The sequence below is a fragment of the Oppia nitens genome, unplaced genomic scaffold (genome assembly GCF_028296485.1).
Source record: "Oppia nitens isolate AA-2021 unplaced genomic scaffold, nextdenovo-longstitch-racon4-pilon3 scaffold2_pilon_pilon_pilon, whole genome shotgun sequence".
NCBI classification, from domain to species: Eukaryota; Metazoa; Arthropoda; class Arachnida; order Sarcoptiformes; family Oppiidae; genus Oppia; species Oppia nitens.
Genome location: NW_026533210.1, coordinates 10207261 through 10224510, shown reverse-complemented (window position 1 = coordinate 10224510; position 17250 = coordinate 10207261). Strand labels below are relative to the sequence as shown.

Here is a 17250-nt window from a genome sequence, read left to right as displayed (position 1 = left end):
ACACTCACACTACACATACATATATAAAAAAATAATTTAATTTTATTATATATTTATTTATTTATTTATTTTGACTGAATATTTTCAGTTCATATGTTAAATTCAAAAACAAAACAAATTATATACTAATTATTATTATATGTATAAAAATAATAATTAATTGTGAAATTGTTACAATTATTCACAAACAAAATTTAAAATAACTTAAATTTATATATAAATATATATATATTCATAAAGATATTAAACAAAAAAATATATCATTATGATTGACTTTATATAGGTATATATATACAGTATATACACATTATAAAGGTATATTAAATTTTGCATAAAATTTATTTGAGTTTATAAACAACAACAAAAAATTATATTATTATTATTATTTTAATTATTTTTTAAAAATCTATGCTTAAATGTAAAACAGTTTACCGATCATATATATATACAGTATATACTTGATTGATGATAAAAATTGATTGATTGATTGAAAATACTATATATAAATATATAATTTAATAATAATACTAATAATTTGACGCTAAAAAGTGAAAAGTTTTAAAAAACGCTTTTTAAAAAAATATCAATCATTTATCATTATATTTAATTAATTAATTTGATGAAAACAAATTTGTAATATAAAACAACAAACAAATTATATAACAAACAGTATTTAAATATATATATATATATATATATATTGAAGCAAAATATATATACATATATATATTAAGCGTAGCGTCAAAAACTAAATAACTGTATTTATTTATTTAAAAAACATAACTAATTAATTAATAATTAATTAATAATTAAAATGTTAAATGAATTGATTAGTGTTTCATTTGCAAAGAGCCCCTGTATTTGAGATACTAGTCCTTTCATAATCAGTTAAATATTATAATATATATATATAAATATAAATATATATGAAATAAATTAAAAACAAACAAATTTTTTTTTGATTGAAAAGACTCAAAACAATATACAGTATATAAATATATATATATAATATTATCTATATATATAACTGTGAAATAATTTATTTATAACTAACAAAAAAATATGTAAAAAATTAATAATAATAATAATAATATATAATATATATACAGTATATGATAAATTATTATTATATTATATTAAATATGTATACAGTATTGAATAATATTATTATATTAATTTATTTAGTGTTTTATGTTATTATATTATTATAAATATTGATAATAATATTCACTTATAAATATACAAACAATTTAAACAAACAAAACAAAACAATTTTCATCAATAAAATATCGATATATAAATCAAACATATATTATATACAGTATATAATGAAAACAAAACAAACAAACTTTTTTGAAAAAAATACTTCTCTGAAACTTAACTTATTATTATTATTATATGATATATAAATAAATCTTTTAATTATTATTATTATTATTATTATTATTATTAAAATTATAAGAAAAAAAACAAATTATTTATTAAGAATTTTTTTTGAGAAAATTTTCAACAAAAAAAAATAATTAATAAATAAATAATTGTAAAATTTTTATTATACATTCAATTGTAAATTCTAGACACATTTTTACTTAAAAATTGATTAACACATAAATATATATATATATATAAGTATTATATATATATATATATATTATCTATGATTATATAATTCAACAAAAAAAACAAAACAAAAATTGTATACCGTTTGCGATGGTAATTGTATGTCTGAATACAGATAGTAATTTCAAAAAAAAACAAAACAAAAAAAATTATATTATTATTATAATTATTATTGATTTTTAAAATTTTTTTTTCTTAATTAAATTATTAAAACAATTATTATTATTATTATTATATAAAAACAATGAAACCGATTAATAATAAAATAAAATAATAATAAATTGTATTATACTGTAAGTTAGTTAGTTAGTTAAACTAAATAATAATAATAAAATTATTATTATTATTATTAATATTATTAATATTTGTTGTTAACAAAAAATTTCTTAAATACAATGTGTGTATTGTGTATTTATTATTATTATTATTATTATTTACTATTTATTTATTTATTTAATTATTAATTTAATTGCAAAAAATATATATATATAATTAAAAAAAATTTATTATAAATTTATTTTCTCATTTTATAATACATCAATTAATATATATTATAAACTGGCATCAAATTGACTAGTTTTCAACAATTTTTTTTTAGTAGTAATAGTAAGTATAAATTACAGGTAATTATAATACAATTTTTTTTGTAAATCAATTTAATAATACTTATTATAATAATAATACTTATTATGATAATAATAAAAATGTAATGAGATTACATAAATGGTAATAACAATATTATTATTATTAAAAACAATTATATTATTTATACAATAAATAATACATATTTTATAATAATAATAATAATAAACCTTTCATGTTATGCGTTAAAATTTTGTAATATAATAATTAACAGTACAGTATTTAGTTATAAATTATTTTTAAAAAATACAATTATTTATATAACTTATAAATTAATACAGTATTTAATTATTTTATTTTTTTTAAAAAAAAGTATAATTACTGATAATGTCATGTAAATTAATAATTTTTAAACAAAAACAATAGTTTTTAATTCAAAAATTCGATACTTAATCTGAAAAAAATATTTTTGTTAATAATAAAATATTATTAAATATTTTTTTTTTAATAATTAAAATTCATAAAAAATACTGATATAATATATATAGTACAGTATATACCCTAAATTATATATTTATTTATCACACATACTGTATTATTGCAGCCAGTTTTTTTTTACAAACAAACAAATCAGTAAATTTTTTTTTCAAATATCCTTAAAACACATCCTTAACTAACTAACATAAACAATACTATCATATATTATATATTAAACATTAATTTTAGAGATTTTAAAATTAATTTAAAAAAAACAACAACAACAAAACACTTATGGGTAACAAACAAATCTTAAACAATGTATTTATATATTCATATATATATATATATTTGTATACTGTCTTAAACTTTTTTTTTTAGTTAAACTAATTTTTTAAAAAAAAACTATAAAATCATTCAATAATTTGGCGCATAGTTATGACAACATAAACTAATAATAATAATTATTATAAAATTATTAACAACAACAACAAAAAACATCACAAAATGGTTAAGAAATTGCTTGAATTACTATTATTATTATTATTACTATTGGCACTCAATGACCAATACCTAACTGGCCAATAGGTTTGATTGAATTTATGCAAAAATTTCTTATTACTACTATTTAGACACTGATTTGTCTTAAATAATTGAAAGTCGTATCTGCATAATAGTGTCAGATATTCAAATGTTACGATAGTGTTGACCAGTTTACAATGGTTGACAATCGCGGGTTCGGTCAATCGTTTGGCCAACTTGTCGCCAATGTTGTTGTGTTTGTACTGTTGCAGTGGATAATGGCCAGTAAGTAGTAGTTTAATAGGTTCGGGATAACCCGTATAGTGTTTGAAAAACATTAGTACAGATCTCTGGGGGAATGCATTAGCGGACATGAATACTAATAGATCGTCCGGTCGGTAATCGGTTACCCGATGCAAACATGTTTGCCATACTTTCGACATTGTATAGAGATATAGTCCCTGAGGACCGATTGCTGACCATTGTTTCGATGTAATGTTCAATCGGTTATAGATTACAATATCAGAGTATTTGTTCAGTTTGTTGGTCACCATTTGCATCAGTAGATCGTTGTTGACATCACTGTTGTTACCACAGTTGTTGTTGTTGTCGATTGTGTTATTGATTTTCAAACATTTTCTATTGCGATCACCACTACTACTACTACTACTACTACTAGTCAATTGGATCTCTGTTATCACCAATAGATCAGTTAAATCCATTAGTTTGTAAATGGTTTGGTTCATCTGATTAACCAATTGTTGTCGAGTTCTTGAATTATTGGTATTGTTGTCGCTGTCGATGTTGTTGTTGCCAACCATTGTATATAAGATTAACGATAGTATAACACGTCTGGCTTTCGACACCCGACGCAATCGCTTTTGCAGACGACTGCTGTCCTCCGCTGGCAGTCGGTCGGCGATTGCAAGCGGTAGACCACAATCCAGGCCAGTATAGTAGTGGTCCATACATTGGCAACTGTTGTTGCGGGTGTTTCCAAGCGTACGGTTCCAATCGGTTCCCAGTTTATGGCACACAACACGATTATGGCCACCATTACCGCCACTATCGCCATCGATGTCATAGTAGTACATCATATGGTCGACAGTAGCGTTGGCCAAATGATAGTACAGCAATTGGCCACTACTGTCAACAGTACGTCGGCCACGATTGGGCCACAGTTGGCCACCACCGCCATTGTCCGACGATGATTGTCTCAGTGCGGCCAACAGTGTATGCCTGTAGCCGATCAGCGCCGATATGGTCTGCGATGTAACGATCGTATAGACGGACAGTGAGACCAATATTGTTAAAACAATTTTGTGCCGCAAAGACAGTGCACTCATGGCATCGGTCAGCGATCGGACAATCGGCGGCGACTGCGGCTGCGGTAACAGTGGCGAAGATATTGATGACGAAGAGGACGACGACTGCATCTGAATGGTCGTCAACCGCCGCACAATTGATGGCCGCGGATATCAATCAATCAATCGGTAATATTGACCGCAATTTTCATATCCGGTATAATATAATGGTTAACATTGCGGAAGATATAACAGATATATAATAACTAATTGATTAAATAATTAGTTAATTAACTAATTAATTAATTAGTAATAATAATCATTTTGTTTTTAACAATAATATAACTATTAATAATAAACTATTTATAACTTAATAATAATAATATTAATAAATATTTTACTAATAAATAATTATTTTATTTTTTTGTTGATGTGTTGTGTGTGATATCACTGTATATTTACAAACATAGCATTGCATAGCATAGCATATAAACACTATTTTATTTTTATTTATTTTTAGGTACAGCCTGTATGTCAACTATAGTTTAATTAGTTGATAACATGTACAGTATAGCCATTTAAATACTAGTCATCATCATCAATAAATGTAGTATACACTTGTATACTGTATATATAAGATACAGTGTACACTGTGTATACTATCATGTGTGTGTGTATGTGTGTGTGTGTTATTATAATAGCATTTAATACTGTATATAAATTTAGTAATTAAATGCCCAAATGGGTAGCCATTGGTTACTGCATGCAAAAATAATAAATAATGATGATAATTATTTAAATAAAACAAATAAAACAAAAAAATTAACATTAAATGGTTAATAGACATATATTATATGTACATAATATAATATATGGTAACTTTTTATGTAAGCATGTCACGTTATTATTATTATTATTATTACTGTATTAGTATATATGGGCACTGGTAGTAGTAGTAGTAGTACTGTAGCAATACTTTATAAACCAGTGTCAACCCATTCACCATGACAACCCAAGCTTATATACCCTATTTTTATGTGTAGGTGCTCTCTGCAGTAGTACTGTCATGTGTGTGTGTGTGTGTGTGTGTGTGTGTGTRTGTGTGTGTGTATGTATGTGTATGTATGTGTATGTATGTGTATGTGTATGTGTATGTGTATGTGTATGTGTATGTGTATGTGTATGTGTATGTGTATGTGTATGTGTATGTGTATGTGTATGTGTATGTGTATGTGTATGTGTATGTGTATGTGTATGTGTATGTGTATGTGTATGTGTATGTGTATGTGTGTATAATGGGTTAACACATAACAATGTATTTTTATATATAGGAATGACATGAGTGTGTGTGTATATATATACACACACTGTATATAACTATATATATATATATATATTCTGTATCATAAAAAATAACATTTTGTGTATAAAAATTCTGTATATATTTTTTTGTGGTCATTATTATCATTATATTCTGTGAACTATTTAGGATAACACATACAAACACACAGTGAAAATCTCTCCAAATATATTTGTATTACTTATTACTTATTATTATAAATATTTATTTTATACGAAATAAAAATTACAAATATTTTCTATCATAAAAATTTAATGTAATGTTTAAATCAAAAGAAAAGTTACTTTATTTATAAACAACAACAATATTAATACTAATAATAATTTTTTTATATTATATTTTCATTGAATAAAAAATTATATATTACTATTTATAATTAATAAATATACCAATAAGTATATATATATATATTAATTAATTAATTAATAATATAACCAATAATAATAATAATAAATTTTTATTAATAAAATAATTATATAAAATTTAAATAATATTTATTTAAAAAAAAAAAAATAAATAATAATTTTTGTTTATCGGAAAAACATTTTTTTTAAATAATTATTATTTATAATTATATTTATGATGAAAATATATAATTAATAATAATAATAATAATTTTGTTAATAATAAATAATTAAAAAAAATATATATATAAAAATTGTGACCAAATATGTGGCGCGGTTTCGGCAATGAAACCGAATCGGATGCCACTCCCAGCCAACGGAGCTATTTTCGGCCCCGAATATCGTCCATATCGGGTGTACTGGCCATGACCAAACAGCGATTGTTTACGTCGACAATGCCGGCCATGAAGGACAACGACATGGAGTCGACCGGCGGCGGCATTAGCGGCGGTGTCGGCCATACTTCCCATTATAATCTGGCCATTAATCCGTCGGCCGGTATCGATATGGGCAACGGTATGATTATGAGTGGCGGCGGCGCCAGATATCCGTCGGCCGGCCGGTCATCCTATGGCGATGTTTTTGCCTATTCGGGTACAGCATCGGGTCGACCGTCAGTCGATTCGCAAACTGGTCATCATATCTATGGTATTCATTCGTCGGGTAAATAAAATTAAATAAAACAAAAATTATTTTTTTTTAATTACAATTAAAAGTATAATTTATTAAAAATATATAAATAATTTCTATTTTTTGATTTTAATATTTATTTGTATTTTATTAAAAAAATAATTATTAATAATTATTATTATATTAATATATTTAATATTTATAATATTGTTTCTACTAGATTATTTTTTAATGATTATCATCATCATTATTATTATTAGCTGGCTTAATTATATATTACGTGACCTAATATCATAAAATCAAATTTTTTTTTTGGTAGTATTACTAATTCATGGATTAACATATTTTTTTATATAATATAATAATAACTCTATTATATATCTTAATATATTTGATAATAATTTTATTATTATTATTATACGCTATATATATACGTATATAATCCATATTTATAATAATTATTCAGTAAATTATTAATTAAAATAAAAAATAAGTTATAATCGCTTATAAACAACGTTAGTATTAAATTATATGTATTGTATTTTTTTTGAAACTATGGTTTTTTATTTAAAAAAAATAAATATTTTTTTATCCAATTACCACCCCCCCCCTTAACACCCTCCTCACACACACACACACACACATTTTTAGGTGACCCGCTGGCCATTCATGACCAATCTGATACCGACGGTGGTGCCGACAATGATGGCGGCAAATGTACGGATAAATCGGCAAAAATATTAAGGGGTATAACCTTAATGCTATTGATATCATCACTATGGGTGGGAACACTATATCTATTGAAATTAAGTTTTGAAAATGAAAAAGTATTAATTTCCCTTGATAATATACAAATTATTAATAATAATATTTTAAATAATAATAATAATAATTTAAAAATTAATAATAATAATAATAATAATAATAATAACGGTACAGATCTACAAACTATAGCTACACCTGAGTCGCCAACAATTTCTCAACAGGTATTTTAATAATAATTATTAATAATTTTTTATTAATTAATTAATTTTAAATATAAATATAAATGTCTATAATTATATACCTATTTTTTATTTATTTAAAAAAAAATAAATTCTACACCAATAGATAGATAGTTAATTAATAGATTATATATATATATACTGTATATATATATATATATCTAATTTAGTATATATTACGTGATAACAGTTTTTTTAGATGATTACACTGTAATTACTGGATTAGACATCAATTTAGTTTTTTTTTGGAAACAATAATAACAAAAACAAAAATAAATTAACTAAACTTTTTTGTTTGTTCTCCTCTAATGCCATTAATTAGTTTGTACTGTAATTTAGTTTGTATTGATTTAAGCAAATTATTTATTTAGTTTTATTTTAGTTTTATTTTAGTTTTTTAAGTATTATTATTATTATTAACAATTAATCTTTTGACAATTATAAGCGCTTAGATAATCATTTATGTCACTAATGTAATGTTTTATTGGTATAAATATATATATATATAATTTTATTTTTGTTAATTTTGGAAAATTTTCTAAAAAATTAAATTACTTGTATATTTATATAATTTAATTTTAACTAGTGAAAAAAATCAATAATTTTTTATATAGTATGTATTTTTTAAAAATATTTCAAATATACATTTATTATATATACTGTATTTAATTTATATAATTATATTATTGCTAATTTTTTATTTTTTTAAAATTTGCTACAGGGCACCAAAAAATATATTAATACATAAATATTAAATTTAATTTAAAAATTTTTATATATTATATACTGTAATATATATATTGACTCAGTTTAAGTAATAGTAGAAGTAATAAAATAATTTTTATAAAATCAAAATTAACATAAATTTTTCATATATTACTAAAAAATTTCATTATTTATTAATAATTTATTGTATATATAGTTTTTAAGCTAAATTTCAAATATCAGTATAACTTTGTTTTTTGACATTTACTTAAGCAAACATTAATTAATATTAATAAAATTTTTATATGTATTTAATATATAATAATAATTTTAACTCTACAATTACTATTATACTATATATATATATATATATATATATATATATATTGTACATATTAATTTTATTTAAAAAAACAAGTAATTTTATTTGATTTATTAATAATAATTATCGTTTTTTTTTTTAAATTTTGTTTGTTGTTTTAAATTATTAATTACCTCATTAGCTATTATATATTATTATATTATTTTAGTTTTTTTTTGGTTTTAGTATAGTATAAGATAGTATAATACAGTATAACATATAAAACAGTAACCCATGTTAATATATATATACTAGTCCTCGCAAATATTAATGACGTATTTATAACAAAATTTTGATTTCATTTTACGAAAAAGTTAATTTTATTTAATCAATTATATAATCGCCATTCAATTCTATGACTTCTCTCCATTTGTCCGGCAAATCACCAATTCCTTTGGCGAACCACTCTTTTGGTTTTGAGGCGAAAAACTCTTCGACTGCCATTTTGACCTCTTCCCGATTTTCAAATTTTTTACCATCAAGAAAGTGTTGCATCGATCTAAACAAATAGTAATCCGAGGGAGCAATATCTGGTGAATATGGCGGGTGATCAATGATATCCCATCCAAACTCCTTCAGCAAATCTTTGGTCAGTTTTGCGGTGTGTGATGGGGCGTTGTCCTGGTGGAACTTTACACCCCAATGTCCAACCATAGATTTGCGTTTCTCTTTGAGTTTTTCCCGAAGTCTTGTCAATTGTTGACAATAAACTTCCGCTGATATAGTGGCACCAATCTCTAACAATTCCCAGTGAATAATTCCGTCTTTATCCCACCAAACTGATAACATCACTTTTTGTTGCCGAAAATCTGGTCTTGGAGTCCCAACCGGTCGTTATCCACTGCTTCTCCATTCAGATCTTTTATTAGCATTGACATAGTATATCAACTTTTCATCTCCGGTTACCATCCATCTAATAAATCCATCAGAATTCTGACGAGAAAGCAATTCTGTACATGTCTTCACGCGATTAGCTTTTTGTTGTGGAGTGAGATTATGTGGTACCCATTTTGATGTCACATATCTTTTGCCAATTGCGATCAAATGATTTCTTATAGTTGAGGCACTAACGTCCAACATTTCTGCCATCTCTTTACATGAAAACTTTGGATTTTGCTCAACTAATTCTTTCAATTCTTCGTCGTTTACTTTTGTCGGTTTTCCTGACCTTTCTTTGTCTTCCACATCCACCCCTTCTTCTGACCATCTTTTCCACCACTTCTGACAAGTCCTCACACTTACGGCTTCAGGATATACCTCATTAATTTTTTCGGCGGCCATCGTTGCGTTTGTTCTACGACGATATTCATATTCCATGGCATATCTTACTCGGAGGTCGTGTGATGTCAATCCGTGTAACTGATCCATATTAAGATATATCACAAATCTTTAATAACACAAATAATGACTAGTAATGTATGTATCAAAATGTCAACAAAACGATTTGTAAATAACACTTGGGGTCATTCAAAAACATAGTTACTTTTTTATTATTTATAAAACGACTGTAATATTTGCGCCCATCGGTATAATCAAATAGATATATAGGATAATAACTTATTTTTAACTTGACATTAAATATTTAGCATAGATGTTATAACTAAATAAAATATTATTATTATTATTATTTTTACAGTACATTGTTTTTTTCAGAATTATATTTTTTTGCGTGCATTATTAGTATTATTATTATTGTATATATATATATATAAATGTTTTTATTTTTGTTATTGCTTGATTTGTCATCATTTATCATAATTTTTTATTATTATATATATACAGTATATTGTATTCCTATATGTTTTCCTGAATAACAACTACTAAATAAAATAAATTATATAAATCCAATAAATTTATTTATTTTTTATATTATTATTATATTATATTTTATTTTATATTATTTTATTATTATTATTATTAATTAGTTGTTTTAAATTTTTTTTATTAATTATTAGTTTTTAAAGTTTATTATAATTTACTTAAAAATTAATTTATTAAACAGTATTTAGACTAATACTATATATTGAATAATATTATTATTACTGTAATAAACTTTAAAATATTATTATTATTATTATTATTATTAATATATACCAAAATACCATGACAGCGTTATACAATAGAAGATTATGTGGTCGTATTTGACGGTCCATTATTGGCCACTTGGTTTTGTTCGCTATGGAATATATTAGTTTTACCCATCTATTCGATTATACATATAATTAGCTATAATCAAGAAACCGATTCATTTAAACGGGCATTTTTGTAAGTTCTTACGGTATTATTATTATTATTATTATTAGTATTATTATTACTATTATTATTATTACTATTATTATTATTACTATTATTATTATTATTATTACTATTATTATTACTATTATTAGTAATAGTATTATTATTAGTAGTATTATTATTTTTAGTTTTATTATTAGTAGTAGTATTATTATTATTATTGTTATTATTATTATTATTATTATTATTATAAAATATATTTATTATACATATACTATATATAATATATATATATATATTTGTAAAAAATTACAGCAACAAAAATGTTTTTATTACTAAATAGAATTTAAATAGAATTTAAAATAATAATTTTATTTTTAAAGTTTTTTTTTGTATTTAAAATTTTTTTTCGGTGTTATCATTCATATCAATCATATTATTATTATTTAAAGTGAAAGTATACAGGGATTTATGGATCAGGACATCAGTCTAATGCAATTTCTGACGCGGTGCGGGTTTTTCAGTGTAATCTGGATTATATCCAACTATATGCTAATCTATTCGCTCCGGGTATTGGACATTACGGTAGTTATGGCCGTCTATTCCTGTTCGGTGTCTATCATATATCTGCTATCGTGGGTAGTCCTTCACCATCAGTTTGTAGGCATTAGAGTAAGTTATTTAAACTAGAAATAGTTTTATCTATTTTAATATTTTTCAACCCCCACACCCCTCTCCACACCTACCCGTCCCGTAATAGATAGTGGCTGTGATAATATGTGTCACCGGAATGACACTATTAGTATACATGGATGGCGTCCAACACTACAGAACTCTCGGTGCGGTTCTGGTAGCCTATGGATCATGTATTGGATCCGCTATTTTCAAAGTAATTATTAATTATAATTTAAAATTAATTTTGTGTTTTATTTATTTTTTTTAGAAAATTTAAATTTTTATATATTATTATTATACAATAGATTATTATTGTATGTATATATATATATATATATATTTTTTTTTTATTTTTTTTATTGCTTGATTTGTCATCATTTATCATAATTTTTTATTATTATATATACAGTATATTGTATATATGTTTTCCTGAATAACAACTACTAAATAAAATAAATTATATAAATCCAATAAATTTATTTATTTTTATATTATTATTATTATTAATTATTTTTTAAAAAGTTTATTATAATTTACTTAAAAATTAATTTATTGTATATTAAATATTGGCAGATAATTAATATATATATATATATTATTTATAAGATAATATAGTCGATATAATTATCGATATTATTAGATTAGGTAATAGATATTATTATTATTATATATTTATATTAATTAATTTTTTAAATTTTAATTAAAATCTAATCACCTAGGTGTTTTATAAACGATTGATTGGCTATACTAGTTTTGCGCAAATGTCGCTATTTTTTACATTAATCGGTTTGGTTAATGCATTTTTTATGTGGCCTTTTATACTGCTATTGTATTTGTTTGGTGCCGAAACCATTGTCTGGTCACAAATACCGTGGCCAACACTGACCGGTTCGGCAATATTGCTACTAATGGCCAATATTTTCGGTAATTTCGGTACCATTTGGACGTACGATATATTTCTAACGTTTGGCTTATTTTTTTCGATACCATTTTGTTGTCGTAAGTATTTATTATTATTTTTTCAATAACAGCAAAAATCTTATTAAAATTTTTTTTAGATATGTATAAAAATAAATTATATTATAAGTTATGCATTAATTAATTACAGTATATACTTAAATAAACTTTTTGTTGTTGTTATTGTTGTTGTTGTAGTTATTATAATAGTAACTTAATTGTTAATTATAAGCTATTTTTTTAAAAAAATGAATAATAATTTTAATAAGCGTATAATTTTAAACAATAAAAAATATAAACTTTATATAGAATATATTATTATTATAACTAATAAAATAGTATACAACTAAAAAAACTTAATATCAATTTTTAATTAAATTTTTTAATTAATTAATTAAATTATTTTTATCTTTAAAATAGTAATCGACTCATTAGTATATCATTCATTGTTTCGTAATATGAAACTGGCCGGTATTATATTGATTTTGTTGGGCTTTTTGGTAGTCCTATTACCGTCAAATTGGAATGAATATTTGGGCGACTTATTAAAGAAACGTTTGGCCCAATGGAAGTCAAGGGAACAGTTAAAAAAATCCCGTCGGGTTCAGGACACCAATGGCAACGGTGGCGGCGGTAGTGGACAGTTGTCGAGGACTCGTACGCCAGTCGATCGGGTCAAATGAGACAAAGAGAGACCGACCAACAAAATCAGTCATCAACTTCTCATATAAAGCTTATATATGACGTGTATATACATAGGTGTGTGTATGTGTGTGTATGTGTGTGTATGTGTGTGTATGTGTGTGTATGTGTGTGTATGTGTGTGTATGTGCGTGTATGTGTGTGTATGTGTGTGTATGTGTGTGTATGTGTGTGTATGTGTGTGTATGTGTGTGTATGTGTGTGTATGTGTGTGTATGTGTGTGTATGTGTGTGTATGTGTGTGTATGTGTGTGTATGTGTGTGTATGTGTGTGTATGTGTGTGTATGTGTGTGTATGTGTGTGTATGTGTGTGTATGTGTGTGTATGTGTGTGTATGTGTGTGTATGTGTGTGTATGTGTGTGTATGTGTGTGTATGTGTGTGTATGTGTGTGTATGTGTGTGTATGTGTGTGTATGTGTGTGTATGTGTGTGTATGTGTGTGTATGTGTGTGTATGTGTGTGTGTATGTGTGTGTGTGTGAGTAGGTGTGAATATCGTGTCTCTCTATGATACCGGTGTTAATAATAGTGTAATAATAAGATTAAGATTAAAATCTATTATTAATTTTTTTTACTTACGTACGACACATAAGTATATATATACCACACATACACACACTTAAGTACGAATTTTTTCTATGTGTGTGTCTATTAATATATATTATTTATAAAATAAACCCAATTTATAATTTTTATAAATTAAATGATAAGACTAGTACAGTATATATACTTTATTATTACAAAAAAAAGTTATTTTATGTGTATTTTAGTTTATTTTTAGTAACGGTGTAAACAATTTTTCTCAATCAATGCCTTCCACTTAATATATAAATATATATATTTTTTTGGTATTTATTTTATAAATTGAAACCAATTTAATCTCTCTGTCTGTCTCTCTCTCTCTCTCTYTCTCTCTYTCTTTCTYTCTCTCTCTCTCTCTCTCTCTCTCTCTCTCTCTCTTCTCTCTATGCAACTCATAGTTAACTTCTCATTATATTAACTTAAATACAAACAAATTAATATATATTTATATATTTACCAAACATTGCGGTAATATTGACGCACATATTATAACTGAAAAATAAACTTAAAGTCAACTCTCATGAGACTTAACAATATATTTCTTCAAAAAAAAAAATAATTTTGTTTATTTATATAAAAAATAATAGATATTTTTATTCAAATATTTTATTATTTTACAAATATAATAATGTTTTGTTTTTTATTTAAATAATTTTTTTTAAAAAGTACTATACCTTTACTCCAATATACTGTATAATATATTTACATTATATTTAAATATACCATATTTAAAAAAACATAAATATTTTTGTTTTTTTATTTAAAAAAGTGATAAATAATTTTTTTAATAAATATAAAAAATAATTTATAATGTATTAATATATATATATAGAATATTATTATTAAAATTTTAGGTAAATATTATCTATTATTTAATAATATCCAAAATATACAATACAATATTATTAAATAATTATTTAGCTAGTATATTAATGTTAACAAATTTTAATTATATGATAAATATATTTAATTAATTAATTTATTTATTTATAATAAAATCCTCTAAAGACTGATTTTTTTTAAATGTATATTATTTTTAAAATATATTTCATATTATATGTTAATAAATTTTTTTGAGCTCATTATTTATTACTTATATAAAATTAATTAAATAATACAAAGTAACTTATATTTTAGATATAAATATTTTAAATGTAATTATTATTATTATAATTATTTATTTGTATATATTAAAATTTATAAAACAAATTTTAAACATTTATTTATTTAATTAATTAATTTTTTTAGTAATTATTAATGTTATTAATATTGTTATAAGTACTCAGTGCCATTTCAAAGCTAAGATTTTTGATTCAAAGAGAATTTAACACAAGGCTGTTTTATTTTTATTTAAATAATTATATTTTCAAACCAAGGTTTGTTTAATACTAACATGTATTACTACTAACTTTGATTTAATTTATAATTTTATTAACAAAAATTATTTTGTTTGTTTTTAACTTTTCTCAGATAATATTCAATCTTAAAATACATTGAAATGTTATACAGAAAAGTGAATAGTAAGCACCTACTTTTTAGCAAAGTTTTATGTTATTTTTACTTAGTATTTCACTGTTAAAATAATGTATTGAAATATTATACAGAAAAGTGAATGGTTTACGCCCAGTTTAGAATAGGGATTAAAGCTGACTCAATACGGCCTAATTATTTCTCACGTACACTTTAGTATAAATAGAGGTGTCTTTCAGACACCAAAATCAGTTCTTCACTTGGAGTCATACCGTGTGTATTACTTTAAAGTGTTTCAATAAAAGTATTTGCATATTACTTTGTGTGTGTTTACTTTCTCGACGCGGACCAACCGTTGGACATCACAAGGGACGCCTTTTGATAACTCCATAACCACGCGGACGTTAAACAACTATTACGTAAGTAAATATTTTTATTATGAGAACTCCGGACTCCGTATCCGTAAACGGACGACTCTTAGGATACCTTAGTATAACCGTTATTGAGTAATCTTTATTAAGTAAACCATAATTTATAACCTTATGTCCTGTAACCCTTGACGGGACTGTGTCCCTTGACGGGACTGTGTCCCTTGACGGGACTGTGTCCCTTGACGGGCCTGCGACTCGACGGGACTGTGTCCCTTGACGGGTCTGTAACCCTTGACGGGTCTGAAACCCTTGACGGGTCTGTAACCCTTGACGGGTCTGAAACCCTTGACGGGTCTGAAACCCTTGACGAGTCTGAAACCCTTGACGGGTGCCAGACCCTAGATGGGTGCCAGACCCTGGATGGGTGCCAGACCCAGGATGGGTACCAGAACCAGGATGGGTACCAGACCTCAGATGGGTGCCTGTCCCAGGATGGGTCCATGATCCCAGATGGGTGCCTTGCCCTTAATAAACATTTAACGAGTCTGTAATACTGTACGTGTAGCTCTTAGCATTACTTAAAAGATAGAAAAATAGAATACTCAGAGTTAACATAGGAAAGCCGCTCGTTCCTTAGCCACGTATTACTATAGGTTATCACTACAAGAGTCAAAACCGTAAGGTAAGTGGTGTATTGTCGAGTGTTTGGTTTACATAAGTAAGGTTAGACAAGATTAGATACCCGTAATATACCCACTTCCCCTACATTTGGTGTGCAGCTTCCGGGATTAAATGAATCTATTTTGATCGGCGCTTAGTCTAAGATAAACAGCTTTAGACGTAGCCAAACTATATAAATATATTATTGATTATGAATTAAATTTTTATAATTGCAAGTTTATTTACATGAGTTAATAAACATGAAGTCAATAAACTTGTTACAGCGTAGGAAACGAAAAATCTTTAAAGGATATCGGCATAACAATGTACGACATAAATACAGCGAAAACTACTATTTAAATTATCAATTTTTTAAAACACCTTTGACAAGTTTCCTACAAGTACACTACATGTCTCGGGATTCACAGACTCGGTTTAAAAGATTAAGAATAAGATATACTTTACCAAAGTGTAGACCATATAATATACCTGACTTTGGAAAAAGTAAACTACCGGCGGTGAATCAAAAAACTAAACTTCGCAGTGTGGTAGTCATACCACCATCAAATAAATACTTATTAGCAGACGTAAGTCGAATAGAATATAATAGACTCATGCTGTCTACTGA

General features: G+C 24.7%; 3 protein-coding genes across 3 annotated transcripts; 2 read left to right on the top strand and 1 right to left on the bottom strand.

Annotated features, from left to right (window-relative positions):
- Positions 1–3179: 3179 nt before the first annotated feature.
- LOC128956099 (uncharacterized) lies at positions 3180–4747 on the bottom strand. The gene has a single exon (XM_054301782.1). The coding sequence runs from the start codon at positions 4635–4637 to the stop codon at positions 3180–3182; it is 1458 nt and encodes a 485-aa protein (XP_054157757.1). The 5' UTR covers positions 4638–4747.
- A 1788-nt stretch (positions 4748–6535) lies between these two features.
- LOC128956098 (uncharacterized) lies at positions 6536–8141 on the top strand. Its single transcript, XM_054301781.1, has 3 exons — positions 6536–6932; positions 7551–7726; positions 8130–8141. Exons 1-3 carry the CDS (start codon positions 6536–6538, stop codon positions 8139–8141), a joined length of 585 nt encoding a protein of 194 aa, XP_054157756.1.
- Positions 8142–12749: 4608 nt separating this feature from the next.
- LOC128955393 (putative thiamine transporter SLC35F3) lies at positions 12750–13626 on the top strand. The gene is made up of 2 exons (XM_054301061.1): positions 12750–12878; positions 13257–13626. Exons 1-2 carry the CDS (start codon positions 12788–12790, stop codon positions 13517–13519), a joined length of 354 nt encoding a protein of 117 aa, XP_054157036.1. The 5' UTR covers positions 12750–12787; the 3' UTR covers positions 13520–13626.
- Positions 13627–17250: the final 3624 nt, after the last annotated feature.

Bases quoted from the DNA above. Each gene is read 5' to 3' on its own strand.
- LOC128955393 (XM_054301061.1), top strand. From the start codon at position 12,788: ATGGCCAATATTTTCGGTAATTTCGGTACCATTTGGACGTACGATATA. The intron at 12,879-13,256 runs GTAAGTATTTAT...TCTTTAAAATAG, and splicing joins TTCGATACCATTTTGTTGTC to TAATCGACTCATTAGTATAT.
- LOC128956098 (XM_054301781.1), top strand. From the start codon at position 6,536: ATGTGGCGCGGTTTCGGCAATGAAACCGAATCGGATGCCACTCCCAGC. The intron at 6,933-7,550 runs GTAAATAAAATT...ACACATTTTTAG, and splicing joins CTATGGTATTCATTCGTCGG to GTGACCCGCTGGCCATTCAT.
- LOC128956099 (XM_054301782.1), bottom strand. From the start codon at position 4,637: ATGCAGTCGTCGTCCTCTTCGTCATCAATATCTTCGCCACTGTTACCG.